The following is a 26759-nucleotide window of genomic DNA, read 5'->3' on the forward strand; positions in this document are numbered from 1 at the left end:
GTAGGACTGCACCTAAAGATTATTTTCATTATCAATTAAACTCCCATCACATATTTAGAAATATTAGAAATAGGTCCCATCACATATTTCCAGAGCAAATGGTGATGTTTCCAAATGTCTTTTGTGGTCCAATCAACAGTCCAGCAACTAAAGATTTAAAAAAAAAATTTAGTTTGTGAATATAAAGAGCCCAAGATCATCCTGACAATGGAGGAGCGCATTTCCTCTTGAGAAAATCACAAAAACGATATCTTTATTATAGAAATAGCTGCCGATTAACTTTATGTCAATTAACTCATCAATTAATCGACTAAAGGTGACAGCTCACATCATTGTTATTATTACTGAGGGAAAATTCTATTTAGGCTTATTTATTCAATGATTACATAATTTATTTATTTGATACTTAAGTATATGCATAAAACATTTTTACAAGCTTAAAAGACATTAAGAAGGACATGGACTATAAAAGTTAACCCGACTTTCCAGCGGCATGGGGGTGAGAAGATAATCAGAAAACTTTCATTTTTTGGTGAACTTAACCTTTAAACGTGTCAGACTGACCGCTGATTGGTCAGTGCCCACCAGTGGGCTCGTTTGGGGGCGCGTGCGGGTTTAAATAAGAGGCGGTGCCAGTCAAACAGCCGGATGCATCAGTGGCAGTGATTGAATTGCTGCATATCAGCTGTTCTCCGTGTTTCCCGGACATTTTACTGACTTTTTATAGAAACCGCAGGCTGAAGCTGGAGCTGTGGCGACCCTGAAACAATGTTTGACCTGAAGAAGAGGAATAGTTTGACTCTGAACTGCCATGAGGCGGAGGAGTTCAGACGAGTGGCGGTCAGGCGGAAGGTGAAAGGTGCTGCGGTGGACTGCCACGCCTCACATACAGGTGAAGGAGCTTTCTTTAAAGACATGAGTAAGGATTTAGTAATTGCTTTTTAATTGTTCAGGCGTTTCACAAATTTGCAAAACTACTTCAGCCGGTAGCTCAAAATATTAGACAACAGACCTCTTTGTGACATTAGTTAAATAGCCTGTTGGTTTTCACCTTATATCTCTGTAGCATGTAGCTCATTTTGGCTAGGTGTGTTTAAAATATGAACCAGTGGGCCTGTAGACAAGGCATACATTCAGAATAATGATGAAAATAACACAATATTTGCTGCACTGGCTCTAATGTTTATTTCCTGCATTCAACAGTAGGCTAGGCTTCATAGAGGATGTAAAACTAGAGTTGTACCCTGCAAGCTAACTGTTACTAAAATGTCCAAGAAGTGACCAACAGTACAAACCTGAGTCATCATAGATGGGGAACTGTCTTTTTATAGATTCTGTGGTAAAATAAAGAGTGGGTATGATGGGTTATTCAGAAAAATAGCTCAAATCAGAGTATTTTCCATTATGTCAGGAAGCTGCCTGTGTTCACAACCACAATTATTAAGGCAGCTATGCACCTATTACTTAATTCTCTTGTTCTGTAAGAGGGAGTGTGTGCATGAATGTTGGCGCTTGTTAGCCCCTTAGCTTGTTGGATTACTCCAGTGAAATCTCTTTCTCCTGATTCAGCCTGGACTTTGCCTGTGTGTCTTGAGACCAGCATTTGTCAATCCCTCTCATGCACACACACACACACACACACACACACACACACACACACACACACACACACACACACACACACACACACACACACACACAAAGCTGCTCTGTTCCCCCATTGAGGCTGAGCTATCTGTTCAGATTAAAGAAGTGTGTTAGCTCCAATGGTACTGTCAGATGCAGGATTCAACAGTGCCATGCATCCCTGTGAACTATATAATGCAAATGTTCTTTGGCTTGATGCACTGTATGGGCTGTTTCAACGTGCTCAAACAGTCATAACATAAATTGATATATTTCCCAGCCTTAATGGAGGGTTATGTGCCAGACTGGGGGAGGATTCTGACCAGGAAGGAAGGAAGGAAAGAAAAAAAGAAGCATGTTGTTGAACTATTCATGTAAGCATTTTAATTGGAGCCCAGTCAATATATCTGTTGGCCAATCCTATCAGACGATATTGGCCTAACACAGATCTATCCGTATCAGCAGATATGAAAAGTTTTTGGTTTTAAAGAACACAGTGCGGGAAACGATGCTCGGGGTGATTTATAATTATTGCATTTATTACATTGTGAGTGAAGTTGGCTGTTTTAGTTCCTGCCTCCATTAGTTTTGGATAACCACATTAGCGGGATCTCTGCAAAAAATGTGGGTAGGTTGGCTGATGTCTCATCATTCAGGCTCTAATCATAATATTGTAGTCATCTCGTTACTCAGATATCTTTTATTTAACCACAAAATGTTATGTTTAATTATGGGCTGCAACTAATGATTGTTTTCATTGTTGATAAATCTGTGGATTAGTATGAATCAATAAATTGTTTGGTATATAAAATGTCAGAAAATTGTGAAAAATGTCGATCAGTGATTCCCAAAGCCCAAGATGAGGTCCGCAAATGTCTTGTTCTGTCCACAACCCAAAGATATTTAGTTTAGTAGTCAAAAATTAAAGACTGAAATGGGGGGAAAAAATTATTTTGTAGTTTTTATTTCAAGCTTTTGTGCTCCGCCTAGATACAACATTCTGTGGGAGTGATAGTACTCTGTTATTGCGTTGTCAAGTATTGAACGTTGCCTCTTAGACGCTGACGTGACTTGATTTCACCGGCAGAGGTTAAACACTGTGGCGAAAAGGGAGAAGTTAGAAAGCAGAAGTATTACTGTTGAGAAAGTAGGCTTTAGCCAGCTCCATGTGACCACACAATCTGTTACACTTCAGTGGTACCGGGACCAAACAGGAAAGCCTAAGTAAGTTATACAAATTATAGATAATCTTGCATAAGTTTGGAAATGATCCGCAGTTAAGAACACAATTGCACAGTTTGAAAGTAGTATGTTGTTGTGATGTGAAGATGTCGGTGCACAGATTTCAGATGTTTTTACCATGTGCAATCTTTGTTTGTGATGATCCTTAAATTAAACACAAAACCAGTGCTAACAAGAATATTAGTTTAGGATTGGACTCTATCTTTTGTTTAAAATGTAAGATTTGTCAAAAACATTTGCACTAGCTGGCTTACTGCTGCAGTGTGTGTGTGTGTGTGTGTGTGTGTGTGTGTACATGTGTGAAGACGGAGTAGAGAGAATATTTTGTTCATCCCTGTATTTTACCTACAAGGCAAAATTTGGTAAAACAATTGGTTCTGAGACTGATTTAGTTTCCCAGGACTTGGCAGACAAGGTCCTCAATACTTTTTTTTTTCATTCATGAATATCTCAAAATTTTAAAAATTCTTTTATGTATGTAATATTCAAATAGTAACTGTTTAATTTTCTTTAGCAGTGAGCAGTGGGGTGTGTGGCTCATACAGCTGTGGTCGAGCTTGTGACAGCATCTGTGGATCAAACACTCAACTTGGTGCAGAGGAAGACGTTAAGAGAAGACCCTCTAAAGGATTACCTTTCAAACCGCAAGGTAGGCTCCTGTGGCTCACATACATAAAACTGAACAATAAATGCTGTCCATGCAAGTCTATTACTGACATCGCAGCTTATCTTTATTCAATGTTTTGTGGACTATATTGTACCGGCAGGACTTTGCATACGAAAAGTTTAAAGTAGGGGTGTCACAATTCGATTTGACTTTTGATTTTAACATTTTATATGTTATGCCATTGACTGACTGTCAAATCTGGACTGTAAAAATCAACAGATTATTGTTTTTTTGCCCTGCATTTCATTTACATATTCAGATTCTTTGAAAACTGGGGCATTTTACAACAACAGCTTGATCCTTTATCCTGGTGGCTTTTTGCAGGTTCAGCTAAAACAAGTACCGATCCTTCAAGGATTCAAAAATGAAGAACAAAAGATAAAAAGTTACAAAGTTCAGTTTCTCAAATCTGTGCCGAGTCAATCCTCTTCCTAAACAAATCAATAAAGGATCTTTGGTAATGTGACCAGTCCTGTTTAGTTCAGTTCAGTTCCTCCCCACAAGTAAACTTTTGTCCCAAACATGTCAATAAATGATCTCTGAAAAAGAAAATAAACACAGTATCTGTGACGCTGACGGAGTTACCTCATAGGAAACAGGATAAGCTAGTCTTATCATGTTTAATGTGTTGATTTGTCTTTTCTTTTCTTTTTTTGATGCATGTAAGAAGTTGGGCATGGAGAGGGGAAAAATAATGGGAGAATCACCAATCCTGCTTTTGATTTTGACAATTTTTGAATTGAAATTTTGACACTATGATTTAGCAAAGTGTGCCGTTTATGTCTTTGCAGTGCCCCCTAAACCAGCTCACCTCCAGAGTCCTCTGAGGGCAGGACAACCTCAAGCCCACAGTCCTACTACAGGAAAAGTACTACCTCAGCATGTTAATGGCACAGATCAGGACCGGAGTCCTAACAGAGGAATTGGACTTTGTGTTTCCTGTGTCAGCCCAACACAGAATTGTCTCAGCACCCCAAGTCCTGTCAGGGGAGGAGGGAACAGTTTTTTAAATGGTGTGTCTGGACTCAGCCCTGCCAGACATACTCAGAGGATTCCAACTCTTACAAGCAGTCCAGTTTTTGGTTCTCCAAGTCCAGGCAAAAGAGGCCTTCAGAGCTGTAGCCCGCTGAGGGAAGGAGGGCACAGCCCTGCAAAGTTATCCCCAAGGAACCATAGCCCACTCGTAGGGAAACTGCGGACCCCCAGCCCGGTGCAGTGGAAGATGGGGAGCTACAGCCCAGCCAAGAACTCTAAATCCTGGTTAGGACTGCACCGAATCCCAAGCAGCAAGATGGATGGAAAAGAGAAAGGCACGGGGAAATCTTTGAGTGTGCCTGACCTGATTGTTTACATGGATGAGAGCAGGTTGGATTTCTAATTTAATTGATTTTATTTTGGCACTGATGTATAGAATTGTATTACTTCTGAATATTAATAAAATTTTAAATTATGGTTGAATTTTATTTCAGCAGGATTCCTACTGGAAAAGCTGAACGCTCTCCACTGAAACTGCTGCAATCACCAAACTGCAACGGGCCAGCCATCACCATTAGAGTACCCGTTAACCACAGACTCAATCATTCTACAAGTGAAGTCTATCTATCAAGCAATGGCAGAGAGCATTCCCCTAGAAACATGGGTGTCATAGTGCAGGGGAAAGACTGTACAGTGGTAAATGTTAAAGGAATAAATGACAGAATGGAAGAAGCCAAGATGCACAAAGGATATGGCTCCAAGTTTTCCTGCCAGTGGAATAAGGCAACTACAGAAGATGGCAGGATTTACCAGGAGTCTGAAGCTGAACCAAATGATGAGGAGAAGAGGAAGGAGAGAGGAGTAGGTGAGCCAAAAGATGAAGAGGACCCAGAGCAGAAATTGTACAAGATAGCCAATGAACTCCTGCAAACAGAGAGGGCCTACGTGGCTCGACTCCACCTGCTAGACCAGGTCAGTGCGGTCATCTATTTGTGGCTCCCTCCATTTAAAAATAAACACAAAAAAAAACAGTTCACTTGGTGCTAAAAGATGCAGCTGCAGTTTGCCTGTTTATATTAACATAGTGTGTGGTAGAGATGTCTTTTACTGCCACATTCTCACCCAACTCCTTTCCTCATGCAGGTGAATTGGTTTATGCAGTACCACATAGTTGTTGGTCTTGCGAGATGGAACATTTCTTGTGTTGAAGATCAATAACTTTCAGGGTGTCTCACCTCTCTGACTCCCACCACAGGTGTTCTGCTTACGCCTAACAGAAGAGGCAGGTCGAGGCTCATTTCCTCCTGAGGTGATCAGAAATATCTTCTCCAACATCTCCTCCATCTACTCCTTCCACGGCCAGTTCCTGCTTCCTGACCTGGAAAACTGCATCAGCCACTGGTGGGTGTTTGTGTCAGAAATAATACAGCATTCAGGTCTGTCCTGGCTGTTACACTGCCCCACGGTGTAGTGTTAAAGTTGCTGTATGAACAATCCCCATTTATAAACCATTTCTCATAAACCGAGCATGGCGGGCAGAGCGACAGTATGTGCAGGAAGTCAGTCAATTGGGGGAACTTGAGACCCGAGTACTATTTTGCATCTTAACGAAATAATACAATGCATTATAATAGGTGCTTCCTTTTGGCTCGTAGCCCAACGTTACATTTCAGTTTCTGCCTCAAGGGGAATAAGTTTGGTCACCCCTGCTGTATATTAAAAGGGCCAAAACCTCCGATGGGTTAATGTGACTTTAGATGTTAACAACTTTGAATTAAAGCTGAGAGTCAGAACTTAACACTTGTATTCGTTGCTTAATTTCAAAGAATGTAGTGGCGCAGAAGGCCTGCACAACAATGTGTCTCTGTCCAAGAACTTCTAGATGGCCTTGTACTGTAACTCTGGAGCAGGTCTATTCCACTACTTTAGAAGGGTCAGATTTGAATAAAGGTGACGTACCAAGGGGTCAGACTTTAAGCCTGCTTTCCAGATGCCTGACCTGTAAAGCTCGGAATTTAATTGGTTGAAAACAATGCACAAATCTCTTCTTAGTTCTCACGTTTTTAACAGAAATGTTCATACAGATGTACAGTAAACAGTTTTAAATCTTAGAAGTAGGTTGTTAGTTTGCTTCTTTAAAATTCTCCCTGCTTAAATAGCCTGAGTTAAAACTTTACAATGAAATAAGAGTTTTTTTTTTATCTTAGCAACAGACATTACTAATGAATGGGCTAATTGGCCTACTACCAGAAGGATCAATGGACCAGTGATCAATTAGGTTGTTAGAGGGCCACGTTCGACCCATGGGCTGCCAGTTGAACAGGTCTGCACTTGACCCCTGACCTCCCCATTTCCACCAATCCAGGAGTGAGAGCCCAGGCCTGGGGAAAGTTATGCTACAACATGCACCCTTCCTGAGGATGTACGCTGACTATGTCAGGAACTTTGATCAGGCCATGGAGCTGGTGAGGACCTGGACGGAACGCTCCTCTGCCTTCAGGAACATCATCCAGGACATACAGGTAAGACGCACTCGGCAGCAGACTGATCAGTACCTGTTCCTATGCACCTGAAAGTGTGGAGGTCTGAGCCGAATGTTCTGTATGTATCATCCTATTTTTAGAGTCAGGAGGAGTGTGGCAGCCTGACCCTGCAGCACCACATGTTGGAACCAGTCCAGAGGGTCCCACGTTATGAGATGCTACTCAGGGATTACCTGAAGAAACTGCCAGAGGATAACCCAGATTATGAGCTTGCTCAGAGTAAGTATTCTGCACCAGTGTCTTTTATATCCATTTATTGTAGCTGGCCTTATTTGTCTGTCTACAAATATCCTTGCTCTGAGTGAGCTTGTGTTAGCTTTGGTAGCTCTCTTCACTCTCAAAGTGCCAGTCTGTCTTCCATGGGTCATTTTGTCTTTAATGAGCAGAATTAACTATGCTTTGTCTCATCCTGCAGAATCCTTGCAGACCATTTCCATGGCAGCAACCCACTCAAACAGTGCCATCCACAGAGCTGTACGTTACCATTGCATACCACATCATTTACCATTGTGACTCATTCCGATACAGTGGTTTTCATCCATCTAATATTATAGCGGGTCTCCTTATTGCTCCTCACATATCTGATGAAACCTTCCTCACATTAATACATGAAACAGACAGAAATATCATATTTCAATTGTGTTTTCTACATGTTTTTCACTGTTTGACGTTCGACTGCAGCGGTATAATGATTTCCAGACTGCAGAATTGGCGCCACCTACTGTTAATCTTGATGAACCAAATCCTAATAATCACATAACAATTGTGGATGGAAACAAGCATTCATTTGCAGATTTTCTGGAAAACTGGTTGAAATTTGCCATACGTTTGGATGGAAACGTGGCGAGTGTGTCCATGCTGATGTGTTTTTCAATGTTTCCCTTTTTTCCCCTCTGTAGGAGAGCCTGAAGCGGCTGCTGGAGATATACGAGATGGTTGGAGAGGAGGAAGTGGTCAACCCGACCAACGAGTTCCTCAGGGAAGGTCGGCTGCTCAAGCTTGCTGCCAGGAACACATCTGCTATGGAGAGGCACCTATTCCTGGTTAGAACACTGAACAGACATAAACTGCGGAGACACTTTGGCTTTGGGCGTTTTTGTCGAGACAATGATCCATAATCAGCCAAAAACTCATTAATCATAGTTCTTTTTTTAAACTGCACTTTTTTTGAAATGTTATTCTAGCTAACAGCACACTAAAGTGTAAAAAAATATATAATGTATAAAAAATGTATGGTTTACTGGCCATTAAAGGAACTTTGGTGCATAACTTCTCTTCACAGTTCAACAACTTCCTGCTGTGCTGCACTCCTAAGTTCAGCCTGGTTGGCCAGCGTTTTACTGTGCGCTGCAGGATTGGAGTGGACGGCATGCAGGTGCAGCAGACAACCAATGAAGACCATCCATACAGCTTCCAGGTGTCTGGAAAGGAGAAGACCCTTGAGCTGCAGGCCAGGTGTGTACACAGTAAAACTGTGGTGTGTATCAAACCAGTTGGCAGCATTCATTTTATACTTCTGCCATGGTTATGTCGTTTTAGGCTCTTCTTTGTTTGTCCAAGACATCTCATGTTGTAAACTTGTCTATACATTTGTTATGTTAAAAGAACAAGTTGAGAGGAATGTGCAGCCTTGGTAGAAGGTCTTCTAGTTATGAAGCAGACATAATGTAGTCTGTGAACAAATTTGAATTGGAGTTATTCTTTTTTGTTTTTTCAAGCTCTGAACAAGACAGAGACGAGTGGCTTAAGGTAAAGGTGTATTTTTATTTAGTGTTTGGTGCAACATATGAAATATTCAATGGTGTCAACTGAGGTTTCTAAAGCAAGTCTTATTCCCAGGTAATTCAAGAAGCCATTGATGTCTTTCAGAAGAAAAATGAAACCTTCAAATTGGCTTCAAAGGAGCTTAATGTAGAAGAACCGGTAAGTTTGATGATCTTCAGAAGATGGTTGTCTGTATTAATAAAATAAAGAATTCCAGCTAACCAAGCTTTAACGTTTTCTAGACAGAGGAACTCGGCCGACGTGCCCCGCGCTGGATCAGAGACAATGAGGTGACCATGTGTATGAAATGCCAGGAACCTTTCAATGCACTCACCAGGAGGAGACATCACTGCAGAGCCTGTGGCTGCGTGAGTGACGAGACGCCATAGCTTCAGACAAAACCTCATTTTAGGACAATATAGCTGTGATGGTTCCTCTGCTCCGCAGGTGGTGTGCTGGAAGTGTTCAGACAATAAAGTGGCTTTAGAGTATGACGGTAACAAGCTGAACAAAGTGTGCAAAGCCTGCTACTCCATCCTGACTCAGAGAGGGGAGAGGGTGGAGGGGAAGAAGAGACGAATCCTGGAGGTAAGCCTTGTTTGTTTTCTCAAGGTTATGACAAAAGTTTAGCTTTCAAATCAATCATAATTACCATTGTGGGAACTGGATATACTTTTTTTTAAATTTACATTTCGTAAAAAACTTTTTAAAGCTGATATTGAAAAATTGCAGCATATTCTGCACAGAAAATGTAAGTCTGCCTTTTGAGGAGCATGAAATACAACATAACATGGATGTTTTCACAGAATTGTGTTCTTGTGTGTCTCTTCCAGTCAGAGATGTCTGCAGTGTCCAGTGACGGCATAATGAGTGGCTTCCTGCTATACGGTGACAACCCCAAGACCTGGCAACAGGTGTGGTCTGTTATCAGCAGGACTGAACCCCTGACCCTCTACCTGTACGCTGCTCCACAGGTATGCATATATGTGATTGAAAATAATAGTAATGTAACAATGTGGTGTACTGTATTATTCTTGAGTTTATTATGTGAGAGACTATTACTCTCTATTTCATACTTAAACTAATGATGCCATGTTGCCAAAATTGTGCCGTTGCCATCTTTAACCTTTGCATCCATCACCTGCTTTTCTGTCCCTTTTATTCAACCCCCCCATATCTCCAGGATGTGAAGCCCCTATCCTGTATACCTCTACTGGGCTGCAGTGTGGAGGATTCCCCTCAGGAGCTCCAGGGTCAACCTTCTTTCTGTTTAAGCCAATCTAGAACAAGCCACAGTTTCTCCTGCGACGGCTCGGACCTCAAACAGAGCTGGATGACTGCTCTGAAAGTTGCAGTGACGGGCAGGATGCCAGCGGGCTCACTCAGTGGCTGTGACCTCATCACCAATGGCTCCAAATGTGGTATTAATGGTAACGTGACCAGTGGAAGAGTCTCTAGCGGTGAGGAATTTATCATCATTGGCGACACAGAAAACCATGTCCTCATATAAACATACAGCAACAGATGAAACGAGTCCACTGATGTTAAAGACGGTAGCTTTGAACTGCACACGTGATGAAACGAATGAAATCTACAAATGAAATTCAGGAATGTAAAGGTTGTTAATGCATAATATTCAGACTGAGAACTGTGTTTCCTTATAAGTGTCGATGCACTTTATTTCTGAAATGGTTTACAGTAAAATAAATAAAGTGAAGGTGTTTTAACGTGAGTCAGACTATCCCTTCAACTACAAACACAGTTGCTTCAGCTCTGTACAGGTTTGTCTAAGGTGCCATGCGATGTAGTGTGAAAATATGCTATGTTGTTTCTTACAGCGGAAAATTGAACACATAATTGCAGCGAGTGTTTCAGTGATGCACAGAGGCTCTGTGGGATCATAATTGCCTTATAAAACACATTCAGCTGATCCCATTTCTTCACAGATAATGTTACAACAATTGAATATTTACACGCAAAATGATTTACAGCTGAAATAACGGAATACATATTTTAAAAAAAACTTAAATGGATAAAAATGATCAGTCTAAAACAGAAAATGACAAAATAATAACCTCTAGTTTGTTGTGATATCTTTTATGTGGCTGATATAAAGTCTATGGAGTAACCAAAGCACCAACTTAGCTTGGTGTGCAGCATGTTTCAATCCAAAAGAAGAACCGGCATATTTAAAAAATACGATCATGATGTTAATCCAATAAATTGCTTCATTTTCATGTAGCAAAGTACTTTCATGTAGCAAAGATGTTACAATAACGGAAATTCCCAGAAATATCGACCTTGCAGTTCTCTGCAAATTGCCTAACTACACCTGATCTACGGAGGTTTTCAGGCTGAGATATAAAATAAAACAAAGTACCATCAAAAGGAAAAGTTGCTTAAAGCTGCATTAATCAATATGTTCATATTAAAGCAGCTACAAGGAACTTTAATTTTTGTTGAACCTGTGGATGAAAGCGGTAAGAGCACCAACGTCTCATGTTGTGTAGATCTTCATGTGGCTAGCGTGTGCATTGTTTGGAAAGTGAGTGGGGGAAAAAAAAAAAAGACATTTGTAATATTTCTGTTTGGAGGATGTGTAGGGGAGGTAATGTGTCGCTATTGTAAGATTAATAGTTGAAATTTGACAACAAAGCAAATGGTATTTTAGTTCCATTCATACACCTAGGTTACTTGTAAGCCTATAGCCAACAGATTAAGCTGCTCGGTAATAGTAATTTTGAGCTAAAGTTATCAGCATTCCCTATTAATGTTGTGTCTGTCTTCATGATAATCAGCCAACAGCAAGATATAGCTCTGTGGCAAGGCCAAAATAAAATGTTACGTTATCGGCCAGTTGTTCTGCTGACATCTGGCAATACAGACGTATCTACGTATCTATTTAAGCTTAGAAAATCATTATCATCAAATCATCAAGTGGTGTTCATCTGTGAAGATCATCTTGCTGAACAAAATGTCTAAGTGTCATAAACTTGTGTTTGCTGCAGATAATCCAATAAAAAAAAAAAATCCAATAGGCTTTTTGTCAAGGAAACCAGAGCGATGCTAACTTCCATGTTAGCCTACAAAAAAACGTCATCCCTACAGCACTCCATTAGGCCATCGTTAGCAACACATTAGCCATGCCATTTGTTAGTTCTGCTGCCCTCAAGTGGCCAAGATTTGATTAATGCAACTTTAAGGTTCACTCTTAATTTCCCGTTGACACGTCACATGTGTACTACATCATGTATCAACAGCAATATGCAACACAACATACTAACAAATAAGCAAACAAGTTAACGGAGCTGGAAATATACGCTGCTAAGTTGTGTTTCGGATTGGACAGAGCTTAAGTTATAGAATTCTGTCTGAACCGATTCTCTATTCTGCAGATTGTAGCTGTAAAAAAACAAAAAACAAAAAAAACAACTCACTGTCTCTGAATTGAGAGTATTATCTGAGGCTGTGAACTCAGTCCATAAAAGCCTGTCTTTGTCTTGACACTAGAGCTGCGCACACACAACTGGACGTTTTTAAGAAAAGCAGTAAAAACAGTGTTCATTGACTAACAGCTTATTCTTCTGAGCTGCAGGCCCAGCTGACAGCCAGGGTGCAAATAAGCCTTTTTCAAATAGCCTCTATGTCCTCGTGGACATCATCACCCTTGCCTTTTTGGACATCATTAGAAAATCTGATTTGGTCTTAGCTTGGGCCAAAAATAATTACTGCCAACAATAAATGGCGAATTGGTCATTTGTGGCATTAACAGTAGTGCTTACAGACATGGCTGTTAAAGACAAGGGTGGTTCAACCTGCTTGTAGTGACATTTTAGTTCGATTTCAAGAGAGAACGCCCTGATTTGGACATAGAGGCTTAAAAATGAGATGTTTAAATCCAGCACTTGATACAAGGAAAGTAACACTAACAGAGAGGCGGACCCCATATCACACATACGCAGACTGACACACTGTACACATTGGAAAAAAGCGGGACTATTTACAGGAAGGCTCCCTCTCTTTTACACTTTCATACAGTACGCTTTTTGTTCTCTGAAAATCTCCAAACCACTGGCTTCAGCTTTGATAAAGTCTCTTGCTACACAGTCATGTCATTCAGGGTTTGGACCTGCCATCCATTGCATTCAAACACGGCACGGTGTTGAAATACTGCAGCTGTATCCGATTCAGAGCCTCACTTTGATCAGTCAACTTAGAGTAATCCATTTTAAGGGTGTGTTGATCTGAAGCAGAACTGACCACGTGACTCTTGGTTATAATACATGAGAGGTGACTCTAATTGTTGCTCTTGCCATCAGGTTGTGAAGGAGCAGAGCCACTGTGAACAAAAGAAGCACAAGGAGATACAGAACCAAAAAAAAAGTAATACCAGAGAAACTTCTGGAGGCTCAAACTGTCCCGGAGACTCCAAGAAGCCAGTAGTGCAGCACTCAAAGCTCAACCCCCTTTTTATAACCAGCAGTGATGAAGGGCGGTAAGCCATCCGTCTGTCGTTTCTCAACTGCAGCACAGCTGCTCCGACACCAGCAGGGTGTCGTAGCCGTAGACCTCCAGCAGGTGGAGCAGGAACAGCCGGTCTCCATGAGGATCCAGACCCATGGCCCTCACGCTCTCCTGAGTCAGCGTAGGATCGGAGCTCCCTGCCACCTCGCTGAGGGTCTGGAAGATCCTGTTGTTCTGCTCCAGGAAAAACCTGGAAGGAAGGTGGTAGTTTCAGATCTTGTTTCTTCACAATTGAAATAGATTTGTTTAATATTAATGACTTCAGTATTTTATTTTTTATAAATTGATCTTACAAGCCTTTGTTTTGTTTTACATTCCCAGCACTTTGGGAAATTCTGGTTCTAAACATGATATATAAACAATCTTGATTGGATTTGAACAGAAGCAGCGAAAACATGGAAAAAGAACAGAAAGAAATCAGCACAAATCTCTTCACGAGATTTAATATTCCCAGTAACTGAGAGGAGGACAAAGGTCAGGAGATTCTGTCTGGCTCATGTCCTCTTTGATTTAATCTCAAGTCTCTGAGCTGCTGCTGTGCTGACTTTTCTTCCCAGAATTCTCATATGAAGATCAAGTCGTGTCTGCTCTGCTCGCAGTGGTTAATCAGTAGTTACGGCTCCACTGGCTGGTTAAATGAATCATATACTTACAGAATAAAGAGATCCTCTTCACTGGACACACAGTCTCCATTCTCCTCTTGGGAGTACAGCAACATCTGCCTACACACACACACACACACACACACACACACAGTTGAAACCATTAATGAAACCACAGTGCCCATGTTCATGAAAGTGTTCTGGAGAATAAGATCCATTCAACTTTGGCTACATTGTAAAAACATTTTATTAGACTAAATTCATAGTTTTATTTTTTTTTAAATGATCAGTTGTTGTTGTCAGCTGTGTTACCTACCTCTGTTCAGTGAGTTTGCGATATTTCTCCCTGTCGGCGGTGCTGAGGCGGAGCAGAGGCTTCAGGCCGTCTCTGCAGGTCTTTACATTCTGATTGTCTACATAAACATCATACAGATCCTTCTTCTCCTCAAAGATCTTCTCAGTAGTGCCTATGAATCCAAATACAAGATTTGGCACACAGGAGATACACTGATATTAGACCAACAAGCCCTTTTCAATTTTTTTTTTACATGTTTCGAGCATCCACTCACATGCCACGTAGGAGAGCTCATTCTCCAGGGCGCTGATATCGGCCACGTTGACGTAAAAGAAGGGGCGGAACTCGGGCACAGCCACGCCGATCCCGGGGATGGAGATGTTTGCCAGGCAACAGCAGCAGTACACTGAGCGGGAAGAGGGGGTGGAGGGTGGCATTAGAAAAATGATGCATGAGTGTGGGAGAGACGGAGAGCTACACAAGATGTGAGTGCGTGCATGACGTGCAGGCTGTGCAACACTGTCACAGCTGGAGAGGAACTGCATGTACGCTGACGTCAAATCCCCTGAGTCATTCAAAAAACTGTCTTTTGGTTATTTGTGTTATAAGTTTAATTGGCTTCAGAGCTGTAAAAGATTGTGAGACCTTTTAGTGAAGTATAAACATGTAAATAATCATTTTTTATGACATTCATTTTCCAAAATGTCTAACTACTCCTTTAAACTTCCAAACCCTTGTGAACAAGTCCAGGTGTTTCTCACCTCTGTAGCAGACCACGCCCACAGGCGGAGGGGAGAAGATGAGGATGCGTCTGCGGAGGAGAGCCAGCTTCCACAGGACCATGATCTGCTCCCCGAAGAAGCGGATGAACTGGGACATGCAGCCGGCGGGGTGGGTGATCTGGTGAACAGGTATTCATAGACAGAGGAGCACAGTGTCACTCACTGACATAGTGTCAAAAAAGACACAGCAATAGAAGTGGAGATGTCCCTCCTACCTTCATCTCAGGGTGCATGCTGTGGTTGATTGCAGCTCCCCAGGCATTGGCTGGACATGTAGTAACAACACCATCACCACTGGGGGGCAGAAGTGCTCTCTTGTCCTCATAGAAGGCCTCCAGTGGAGAGTAGTGGCCTGGGGACTGAAGCTGGAGCCTGGAGCAGGGACAGATAATAGACATTACTCTGTAAGCGAGTTAAGAACAGCTTTTCAGAAGGTTCAAAAATGTAATCTCAATACAGCTTAAAGGACAAGTCCACCCAAAAATTCAAGTCCCACGTCTGATGTGAATGCACAAGTTTGACCAAGTACCGAGGGTGTAAATAACATCTTTTCAGATCAATTTGGGATCCCAGGGCTTCTGGAGACTTGGATTATGCTGGACAAGCTGTATGGAGCCATTTTATGTTTTTTTTTAATGTTGTTTTTTATGTTTTATAACAAGTCCGCATCTACTTAAGCTATTTAGGAGAACGTTGTTTTGCTGTGAAGCTCCAGAAATGTTACGTGGACTACGAAACTTCACCCGACTTTGTGTAGGATAATGACAATTTTTGGAGAACTTGTCCTTTCAGTTCAAACGGTTGTCTTTTCACACGGCACAAAACTCACCCAAGTGTTTTTGTTTGGTTTTTGGTATATGCATGTACCTTGATTTTTTTCCTCCACATAGATTGATTTTATTTTCAAGATGACGTGGACAGGTGTTCAGCACAGAGAGCCTTTTTGATTTTCAAATGGCGAACTAAAATGTGGAAACTAATGTAGTCAACAAGCGTTAATTAGTGCAGAGACAGCATTGTGACACAAATGATCAGCTGCAGCTCTTTGTCATACAAATTAATTTGGCCTGGAAACGCTCATTCAGACTGGACTAAACTGAACTGCCACCAAAGCAGTGGGCTAGATGTCAGTCTTGGAAGAAGTATGCTGAAGTACAGAGGAAAAACCCAGCATAGATAGACCCTGACTACAGAATGTGAGTTTTTAGTCGTTTATTTTATAACCAGAATGCCTTTCACAGTATTCCACTGAATCACAAACAGAGGGAAGGAGAGAGAGAGTGAAAAAAGGGGAAAGTATCCATAAATTCCTAAATATCTTAACCACCTCGTGACCAACAGTGAGCCCTTTATATAACTGCTATGGCAGTCAGCAGACGAGGTATCTGGAGCGGGCTACGTGGGGAATGATGAGTAAGGAGCATGACCGCAATGTGACCGGCGGGCGACCAGGAGAGGCCAGAGTGTGGGAACTGTGGAGGGGGAAGAGAGGAGGACCGGAGCGAGCAGAAAGAAATTTGGACTGAATAAAGAGAGAGCTGTGTTCATGAGCGAGTGTGACGGGGGGAATCTTGGGATGTACCACACAGACCTGTTTACACCAGCACATTTATTATGTGGCTTGTTGTGAGTTTGCTGCATGTTTGCTGTTTTTTCCAAGTGAATCTGATCTGATGTAATCTATTGATGGTGTGTAGAAATAATGGAAGTGCAGTGTTGTTGAAGGAAATCTACACCAAGTCAAGGAAAGTGTGAGAGTGGAGGAACTAAAGAAGAGGAAGTAGACTAAGAGGAGAAAATAAAGCCCAAGTAGCGCCCCCTAGAGGCCATATTTGATCTTACATGTGGGCTAATTTTGCCATGGTTTAATTTCATCATGGTCAACATTACACTTTGTCCAATACTTAAAGGGTAATTTCACCAATTTAACACATTATACTGTGTTTACAGGTCTTAAGGAGTACTACTGCATTTACTGCATAAAGGATTTTGTGGCCCATTGGCTAAGTTGCATTGTGGGTAATGTAGGCACCTGGATTAAAAAGAATGCATGGAATAATTAAGGTGTTATCTCTGGTCCCATTCTGATCACTTCTTTTAAAGCTGTCCATGATGAGCCCAACAGTGTTATAGGAGTGCAAAGCCAGACTGCTTTTCAAAGCCTGGCACCTACTTTACCCACAATGCAACTAAGCCACTAAGTGACATCACTGGCTGCAATCTATCAGATTCCATGCAGCTTCCTCTGGAGCCACAAAAGGCTTCAAACTACTTTTCCACATATGCAGTAGTACTCCTGAAGACCGCTAATCACACTACAATGTGTAAAACTGGTGGAGGTACCCTTTAATGACCAAACACCTAGCAATGTGAATAACTTCCTGATCCCCCTCAGCTGCAGCTCTCTGGTTAGTGCTGATTTGCAAATGTTAGCATGCTAACATTCTATCTGCTTAACATCAGCATGTCTAGCATTGTCATTGTGAGCATGCTGATGTTAGCATGAAGATTAAAGCACTGCTGTACGACAGTGACAGCTCACAGAGCCGTTAACATGGCTGTAGACAGTAGGCGATATGAGGGGGGATGCTGTATCCCTGTCTCCCCCTTGTAAGCCTGCCATCCCCCCTCTGCATTCCCTATTAGCATAGAGAGTGCAGAGGTTGTTTAGTGTGATAAATTAGTCTAGTCTACCTGAATCATTGATCCTTAATGTGACTGACATTTGTGCAACCATGACTCTGAAATATCAGGACCCTAATTGTGCCATGGCACTGTCCATGGTGCTGAAGCATCAGATGGATTTGTAACCGCACCTTTAGACACTTTAGTCTTGAGCTATAATATTTTCTGATCTATGTCATAATAATAATAAATAATACAAAAATTCAATTCATTTAAAAAAGATTTTGACAGCTGATCCATCATGTTAAGTAATTAATCAAGCAAAACTGTGCATGTTCAGTTTCTCCAAAGGGAGTATATGACTTTAACTTGAATGTTTCTGACTTTCAGTCTCAACTTGAAGCCTTAAAGCCTCGACGTTTGAGTAACTTTTAACGCAACAAAATGTAACTTCCTGGAGAAAGAGTGTTGTCAAATACTGACGCAACCAAAGTGTCATTTTTTTTGTAGCATCTTTCTCCAGGCAGTAACATCTTTGCTGCTTCAAGTGCTCTGAAAAAAAGCTCCAGAACAGCTACTAAACAGGTATTGTGGTGAGTTTTTTTTCTTGTTGACTGAATATCTTTGGGTTTTGAGATCAAAAATCTAGCTCTTCTTACCTGACCTGGTGCTCCAGGAAGCTCATGTAGCGGTAGAGCAGGGTGTAGGACGGAGACAGGATCCCTACCGACTTCATCCTCGCCCCCCTCTCCACCGTGCTCTCCACCGGCATGTTGGCAAAGCAGGCGAGGCCGAAGTAGCAGCCCTTCCGGAAGTAGCTGTAGATGGAGGTGGGGGAGAGGAGCGGGAGACAGACGAAGCCATGAGTCACGAAAAAGCAAAGGAACTGCCAGATGGCTCGGCTCTTTTTTTTTCTTTGCCGGGCAACACTTTCTGTCCTGCCAGGAGGAAGACATTGGGCTGCATCCTAATACCTCAGCTTCCTCCACTTGGTTGCGTCCTTCAGGTTACAAAGAAGGTGAAAAACTTCATACTGATCGTGCACACACACTCACATGAAGTCCGTGGTGACTCGGTGGGAGCCGCTGGCGATGGCTTTGAACTCCACTCCCTCCAGGTCCATGTCTTTGGGCAGACACCACTCCAGCATGTTTCCTATCATGCCCACGCCACAGAGAGAGAATATTAAAACACAAGCAGACAAACACTGTTACTGATACAAGTCCAGACAGTAAATATATTATCACCATTTCATTTCATGCTCATGAAAACCACAGTGACACAGCTCGTCTGGATTCCTTGGAATTCATTATGTGGCGCTCGGCAGCTGAGCAAACACGGCCTTGATAGGAGCAGGGAGACTGAGAAGGTGACTCAGCCAGTGTTGTTTTCAGTCTATTCACCAGCTACATGCATCAGTCAGCTGTGTTTCTGCAGGAATATGAGCTGATCGGGTATGAGATTGAGCCTGCAGGTCTCTATCGTCCACTCAGACTGAAAAACCACCTGCAGTCCGACACCAAAGATGCTCTGTGGTCACTTTGAGAGCTGTTACACTTGAAGTATTTAGCTTTAAGCATCAGGCATTGCAAAGTGCCAGTCAAGGCTATTTCCTGTACAGAGAGATCAATATTAAAAGCTCTCTACTGGTTAAATCACTCAAGACATAATGTTCTTTATTACATGTTTCTGCTCTGCTTTAATATGCGATGCAATGTGGCTCTGACGGATTCAATTCTGTCAGAAATGATCCTCAAATCAATATTTTGTTTCAGATGTCTGTCAGCATTATCAAAGATAAAACACAAAACTGAATCCTAATCTTTTCTGATTCATCCTCTACTCGTTCTAGTACATGTATAAGTCTTGTTTGTTGCCAATTCGACATTACTGCATGTCTTTCCCTCTCCTTGTCTCACCTGGTTTCCTGTCAGCTCTATTATTTAAAAAAAAATTTAATTAGGGGGAAAGAGTAGGTGCCATTTTAAATATTTAAATGTAATATTTATATATTTTTCTTTAATTAGGGATGGGGCATATCTTGATGCTGCAGTGTCGAATATATTTGTGATATCTTTTAGCCAAAATTCTGTCAGAACTGTGATAATAGTCTTCATTTTCCAGTGTTGCGAGGGCAGAGGTGTATTTTCCTTTATTTTCTCTCAAGTGACATCTGAGTGCACACACTGTAGATACTGTACGTTAATGTGAGCACTAAAAACACTCTGTGCAGTTTGTTACACGGGTACACATATAATGATGCAGCCAACTGTTTTGTCATTAATAATTTAGTTTCATATCATAGATCTACCGACTGTATAACAGCTGCAACAATTAGATCATTAATATTTTAGTTAATCAGTTAATCGTTTCAGTCATTTTATAAGCAAAAATGTCAAACATTTGCTGGTTTCAGCTTCTTAAATGTGAAGATTTTCTGCTTTTCTTTATCATTTTTGTTGGTAAATGAAGAGTCCTTGGATTTTGGACTGTTGTTTGGACAAAAAAAGCAATTTCAAGATGACACTTTTTGGTCTGGGAAGTTGAAATTTTATAGAGCCAACGTTTAATCATGAAATTATAAACAGATTGATTGATTCACTGATAATGGAAATAATCATTTGTCGCAGCCCTATGGGATACCAGTGTATATCCAACAATAATGTATCATGTTTTATCTTATAATGACTTGCCCTGTGAATCCTGCCTCTGGTATGAAGGACTGTGAGTCCAGGGTGACAGTACTGACTGTACAGACCAGGAATTGATCCAGCTCATCCAACTGGAGTCCTATTCGTTGGGAGGCCTTTCCTGTAAAACCCCCCATCAGACTGTGTGTACTCACACGAGGAAGCCTTCCACTGAGCTCATATTAAAAAAGCAAAGCATTCATAACCTGTTCATCATCTTATCATCCTCCTGGTCTCATGTCAGTCTGACATGGTGCCCAGCTCCACCCTCCTTCGTCGCACTCAGCTTTTCTCCATCTTTCTGAAGCATTAACCGGTATGATTCCTGGAGGTAGGTAACCTGCCTGGCTGCTGCTTCACAGGGGCTCACCCTTGTCTTCAACATGCCCCCCTCATTAAAAATGCATAGGCCTACTCTGCAGAAACAACCAGCTGATTGATTTCCATCAGAGGACTCATCCTGACATTTTGACATTTTCTGCCCTGTGGTTAGACTACAGCAGGTGTCAGGGCTTTTAATCGTGTCTCTAAACTTATGGCCAGGTCAGACAGAGCCACACCTGTAGGAGAAGGTTCTGCAGACTTGCTACAAACATGCGCTCTTCGTTTTGGGCGTCAGACAGGAGTTGCTTGCTTCAGACGAGGCAGGATGCATTTATTCCCCAGCTCTCTATTATCCTTTCTCTGGTCTGTCAACATATACTGTATTTATTATAGCACTGATCATTTCATGTTACACATCGTATGTCCCACCTGATCTGGTATTGAATGTAACCACAAAGACCGACACAATCTGGTCCTTTTCCTCCCATTTCACCATCCTCTCTTCCAGCGACACCTCCCTCGATCCTGAATCCGAGTGATGCTCCTCGTTGTCGGGACGCAGCGCTTCATCCCTGCCCGCCGCCGCCGGGGTGCTGGAGGTCGCGGGTGGGGCGCTGCAGCCGTCTGCGTTTGAGACAGCCCTGCTGGGAGTGGGACCCCCCGGACCGCTGCTCCACCCAAACCCAGGCGAGGAGCATCCTGCCGGGGCACGACTGTTGGAGGGGCTCGACAGTCGGTCCTTCGCTGCGGGCGGCGACGCTCCGTCGGGCTTCTCTGCGGACGGTACCTCCTCCCAGTCCAGCAGAGGGGCTCGGTCCGACCGCTCCACCATCCTGTCGGCGGTCCCGCCTCGTCAGTCTCACCGCGGATTGTAAATGATGTCTCAGCCGACGGGCACCAGGTCCATCCGTGTATAATCACAGCTCAGAGCAATTCCCGCATCGCAAAGTTATCCCAAACTGTTCAGAACGGTTGCATTTTGCATCAAATGAACGTTGCGCGCAGCAGCTTTCACATCTATCTTTCTAATCTTTCTTGTCTGAGATGATCATAAATTTGATGCTGTTCAGAGAGGGCAACTCCTTCGTCTAATGTGAGCTGCATTCAAAACAATTCACCAGTTTCTGTCACATTCCCTTTGCTAAGAATAGCTGCTGAACAGTTTGGAACACGCATTTGTTTTGGCTTCTTGAACGTAGCCCGTACCACAGCGTCCGGGTGAGTCTTCTTTTCACCAGCAGCACTTTCGATAAAGATTCATGTCTCTACAAAGCGGTAAACCTACTATTAATGCGCATAACATCTAAAAGACAATTAATGTTTGCATTGTTGCAAATACTTTTAACTTGTGGCCGTCCATTTTTAATTTATGCACGCCATTGTGAATGTGTCGAAAGCTCCGAAACAAACTCAAGGCGAGACTTTGTGGCATCGTTCAGCGACACGTCAACCACACGGAAGAAGGTTTCCGTCCTGCCACCGTGTTGCTACAAGGACCGTAGTCTCATCAAAATGGGTGAGTATTTTGATTATTAGTCCATAAAACAAGCGTCTGTGTCTGCAGCAAACATGCGTATGAATAATTAGATACCGGTAGTGTAATGTATTTGTATCTGCGTGCTTTATTTGACGCGCAGTGCGACTTTTACCAGGTAGCTAGCTAGCTAACGTTAGCTATTGACAGTAAACGCCGTTTGGTTTTCATCCATGGTGTTTAGGTGGGAGACAGTCCCTAAACATTTTCAATTCAAGCTAGCCATGTTAGCTATATCATCTACATATTGGCGTCAATGACGTAAGAGAAGAAAGTTAATTCCATTATGCCATAACGTGAGTGAGTGGAGCTAAGCTAACCTCAGCTAACGTGCTCCACCACCTGAGTGATACAGAGAGGCCACTGTCATTTAAATCAGGAAGAGCTGACTTTGAAAATGTTCCAGAGGTACAAACGCTCACCTTTTTTTTCAGTTATTATTGATTAAAAAAATAAAGATAAAGACGCCCATCAGTGGTCAGCTCAGCCCGATGGGATGTCTGACACCCAACAAACCCAGTATTAACTTCATTAGATGGATTCAGGGTTCAGTTGTTTATTTTCTACCCATCACCCACTAATGAAAAGTGACTTTTCTCAGCACTCATCTCTTCCCCTGTGTGTCTTTTCTTCAGGTAATTTCTTCTCTAATCTCTTCATGGGCCTGTTTGGCACCAGGGAGATGAGGATTTTGATCCTGGGTTTGGACGGCGCTGGAAAAACCACCATTCTGTACCGGCTACAGGTTGGAGAGGTGGTCACCACGATCCCCAGTATGTACTGGTTTGCTCTAATTCTTGTATCCCTCACAAAATCAGTTACACTCATTCTGTTAAAATGGACTATTTTCAATATAGTAGTATGAAAACAACCTTGTTATGTACTTTAACTAGGTCATGAATGGCATCAACAAAAGCTGCTCTATGGAGTGGATTGGTAGACGCACATACAACCAGTTTGGTGGCTTCTCTTCTTTGTATGGAGAGAAGTCAAGCTGGTTTTGCTGGCTTTAATTCAGTTCTGTGACACTGTGAGAAAACCAATTATTATGGTTATTAGGCCATCAGAATCAAAATCTGTACAATGTAGCGATCACTATGTGGTTTTTAAACATTGAAATGTAAGTATATAGACATATATGCGCTCCTTTTTAAAGCGATACTCTTCAGCCTGATGATCATGAGGATCTTTAAATATACAAGACACCATGACAAGGTTTGCAAACTAATTTTGATTTAGTTACATGTCCCATTAAAAATCCTAAATTGTTTCTGCGCGTGCAGTTGATTGCACAACAGCTCTTGAAAATTATACCAGTGTTTTCCTGTTTTTTTGCTTGTGAATGTAGAGGTACTGAATATTTGCATTAAAAACACACACACACACTCTTCACTTAAACACATTTGTAGCCACTGTGGTTTGTTTTTTTGAGGATCTTTGTGAAGCACCAAACATTTAGAATAAAGATAGACTTCCATTGATTTGACGTTTTTATAATGACTTATCAGCATTGTGCCAATTCTTTCTTAGATTCAGCATAATTTTTCTCTCATTACATTCTTCTTACATTACAAAACCTGAGAATAGAAATTGAACATGTTGTACTATGAATATGTAGAATATCACACTGTGCATGCAGATGAGTCAGTGGTAATAATCAGGTTCGTGTTCTCTGCCCTCACTGTACTTATTTTGGTTTCTCTCTGTACAGCAATCGGTTTCAACGTCGAGACAGTCACATATAAGAACCTGAAGTTCCAGGTGTGGGATCTGGGAGGACAGACAAGCATTAGGTATGTGTTAAGTGGCAGGTGGTGGCTGTGCTGCAGAGCTGCAGTATGAAAGTGTTGTACTGTACACATAATCAAGTTCATCTCTGGTAAAAGTAACACACAATTGGCTTCACTGCTCCTGTTTTTATGTAATTTTAACATATTTTACCTCACTTTTAAAATGTTTGAAATTGCCTTCTGTCATCCTTCTCTTCAACCTTTCCTGTCTGATGACCTCTCTGCTCCTCTCTCTGCTCGACAGACCCTACTGGCGGTGTTATTACTCAAACACAGACGCAGTCATCTATGTCGTTGACAGCAGTGACCGTGACAGGATGGGCATCTCAAAGTCTGAGCTGGTGGCCATGTTGGAAGTAAGCGGGCGTATTCTCAACTTCGACCTAAAAGCATTGAATTAAGTTGGATCTGAGAGGACTGCATTGCAAGCTAAAGCCATCATGCTAGTTGCAGAACTGTAGGGAGTGTCCAAATATTTTTCTCTACTGCCACAAGGTTTCATTATCCATTTGTCTAACTCCGGTTCTTGAAAAAATAATGGTTATATTACCACAAAAACAATGGTCCAATCCAGACATTAAAAACACTAATTTGAACATCCAGGCTAAAACCAAGGTTTAAAAACTCACCATTTGAAATTTTCAAAGAGGAGAATTCAATCCACATAAATTCAGGGAAATGGTTTTTCAATTGCAACAGTAAGAGCACAATCAGTTAATTAATTATAACAATTAGTAGAGCAGCAACTATAAGTTGACCGGCCAACTATTTTAATAATCAATCGTTTAAGTACCTTTTCATGCAAAAATTGCAGAAAATGCTGTTTTCAGCCCCTTAAGTATAGAAATGTCCTACTTTTACCTGTTTTATATAATTAAACAGAACATTTTGGGTTTTGGAATGACCAAACAAAACATACTGTATGAAGACATCACATTGGACTTTGACGAACCAAACAATTGACCTTTCAGTCCAGGAAATGATTGAACGATTAATGAAAATAAACACTGGACGCAGCCCTACAATCAAGCATTTACTTTCTTTCTTATGAGATACCATTTAATACAGCTGTTAATTGCTTCCATTTCACTGATATTCTTCATGGCGTTATATTTCCACCTTGTGTTTTCTCCAGGAAGAGGAGCTGAAGAAAGCTATCCTGGTGGTGTTTGCCAACAAGCAGGACATGGACCAGGCAATGACGCCCACAGAGGTGGCCAACTCTCTGGGCCTTCCCGCCCTCAAAGACAGAAAATGGCAGATCTTCAGGACCTCGGCTACAAAGGGCACAGGCCTGGATGAGGGAATGGAATGGTAGGCTTTACCATACCATATAGAGAAACAATAGAAATGGGAGTAAATTATTTTCTGCAGTCAGAAAAACTCGGCTTTCTGTTAAATATCTGCTGTAGGGAGAGAACTAAGGTGCGAAAAGACAAACAGACACTAGATTACTGATTCTCTTCAGTAGTAGTTCATGCGTTGTAGATATTTCCCAATGTGTTATTTGTTCTTTGTGTTTACACAAGGTGAATTATATTTGCTCTCTTTCCTCACAGGCTGGTGGATTCCCTGAAGAGTCGACAGTAAAAGCTACCACCCCTTCTGTATATACACCTGACCTTTGACCCTTCTGTATGAAGCCTTGTGACTGACCCCTACTGGACCAGTTGATTGCACTCCTCCCCACTCCCACCTGAAGCCTTGGCCAAGCCCTCCCAATGCCTAACGCCTTTCAAGCCTGGGACTCAGATGCGAAGGCTGCAGTAATGTCTGGACTGGGCAAAACACAGCAAATCCCATCCTTCCTGATGCTGTGGCACAAGTTTTAGAGAGCTGTATGACTTCTGTGATGGACGGGCGCCAAGTTGGTATCTACAGTTTTTGTTGTTTTGGAAATGCAAAGAACATCTGAACAGACATGTCAAATGATAGTTTTATGAACCCATTTGTAACAAGTTAGCATGGATATCAATAAATAAGACTCTGTGACCAGCCCGTCCACTCCGATCGTCTGTAGCATCTCTGAATTCTTCACTGGACAATGTTAGCGTCATCTTCTCCCAGAGGGGTTCAGTCATTCGCATGTAGATGAACAGCAGGTGATGGTCACGGATGTCTACAAAAAGATCCACCGGGTGGCAGTGTTGTCCCATCAGGGCACAACCCTCACTCCTGCTCCAGACCAGAGCATCCACAGATGAGGGGACACATCTTCACAGAGAACCAGCTGCTTGGTTGCCAACTCATTAGACAATTTTTAAATAGTATGCTGGACTAGCCATACAGTATTTAATTGTTGGGCTTTGAGTAAATTACCTCTCTGTAAACAATCTGCAGGCTTGTCTGAAATGTTCTTATTTACTTTGGGAAATCATAAATTTGGCCTCAAACAGTAAAAAAAAAAAAAAGTACTCCACCTCTACTATATGTCCTCTGGTTGAGTGTTACTGCAGCCCGGGCTGTTTTTGTACAATATCGCCAGGCAGATGCAATGTCATGGATTACTATTGTTTTGTTTTCCTCTTGTTCATTTGTGTTGTTCCACTCTTTTTTAAAATAATTTAGTAGTTAGTCTTTTTCCATTAAATTCCTGAAGTACAGATTTGGCATATTAGTAATGTAGTTACTGAACACTAACTGTATGCTTAAAGTTTTATGGTTGCATATTTATATCTGCTTGTACAGTGAAAATGATTCTCAGTAAAGATTGCTATTGGTGATTGTACCATTTTGTGTCGAGGCTGTTCAATTTGTGATACCAAAAAAATGGATG

General features: G+C 41.8%; 3 protein-coding genes across 7 annotated transcripts; 2 read left to right on the forward strand and 1 right to left on the reverse strand.

The window, feature by feature from the left end:
* The first annotated feature begins 651 nt into the window (after window positions 1–651).
* LOC311252549 (FYVE, RhoGEF and PH domain-containing protein 4-like) lies at window positions 652–10549 on the forward strand. Of its 5 annotated transcripts, none has more exons than XM_084345784.1 (16): window positions 652–919; window positions 3383–3517; window positions 4327–4900; window positions 5005–5482; window positions 5766–5911; window positions 6876–7032; window positions 7134–7272; window positions 7469–7527; window positions 7953–8096; window positions 8336–8508; window positions 8772–8802; window positions 8893–8976; window positions 9060–9185; window positions 9265–9405; window positions 9651–9791; window positions 10001–10549. In XM_084345784.1, exons 1-16 carry the CDS (start codon window positions 769–771, stop codon window positions 10325–10327), a joined length of 3006 nt encoding a protein of 1001 aa, XP_084201910.1. In that variant the 5' UTR covers window positions 652–768; the 3' UTR covers window positions 10328–10549. The 5 variants fall into 5 exon arrangements, with proteins under 5 accessions (XP_084201910.1, XP_084201911.1, XP_084201912.1 ...); XM_084345785.1 differs by having other exon boundaries at window positions 5008–5482; XM_084345786.1 differs by having other exon boundaries at window positions 652–892.
* On the reverse strand, window positions 10467–21722 carry LOC311252554 (DENN domain-containing protein 11-like). Its single transcript, XM_084345800.1, has 9 exons — window positions 21089–21722; window positions 18701–18800; window positions 18305–18463; window positions 15236–15392; window positions 15000–15138; window positions 14513–14644; window positions 14260–14410; window positions 13995–14063; window positions 10467–13531 (listed from the first exon to the last, which is right to left on the reverse strand). Exons 1-9 carry the CDS (start codon window positions 21489–21491, stop codon window positions 13336–13338), a joined length of 1506 nt encoding a protein of 501 aa, XP_084201926.1. The 5' UTR covers window positions 21492–21722; the 3' UTR covers window positions 10467–13335.
* Window positions 21722–26711, forward strand: arl1 (ADP-ribosylation factor-like 1). Its single transcript, XM_084345802.1, has 7 exons — window positions 21722–21877; window positions 22057–22175; window positions 22829–22966; window positions 23905–23986; window positions 24228–24339; window positions 25119–25297; window positions 25543–26711. Exons 2-7 carry the CDS (start codon window positions 22172–22174, stop codon window positions 25571–25573), a joined length of 546 nt encoding a protein of 181 aa, XP_084201928.1. The 5' UTR covers window positions 21722–21877; window positions 22057–22171; the 3' UTR covers window positions 25574–26711.
* The last annotated feature ends 48 nt before the right edge of the window (window positions 26712–26759 follow it).

This window comes from Pagrus pagrus (assembly GCF_965226575.1).
Source record: "Pagrus pagrus genome assembly, chromosome: 23".
NCBI lineage: Eukaryota > Metazoa > Chordata > Actinopteri > Spariformes > Sparidae > Pagrus > Pagrus pagrus.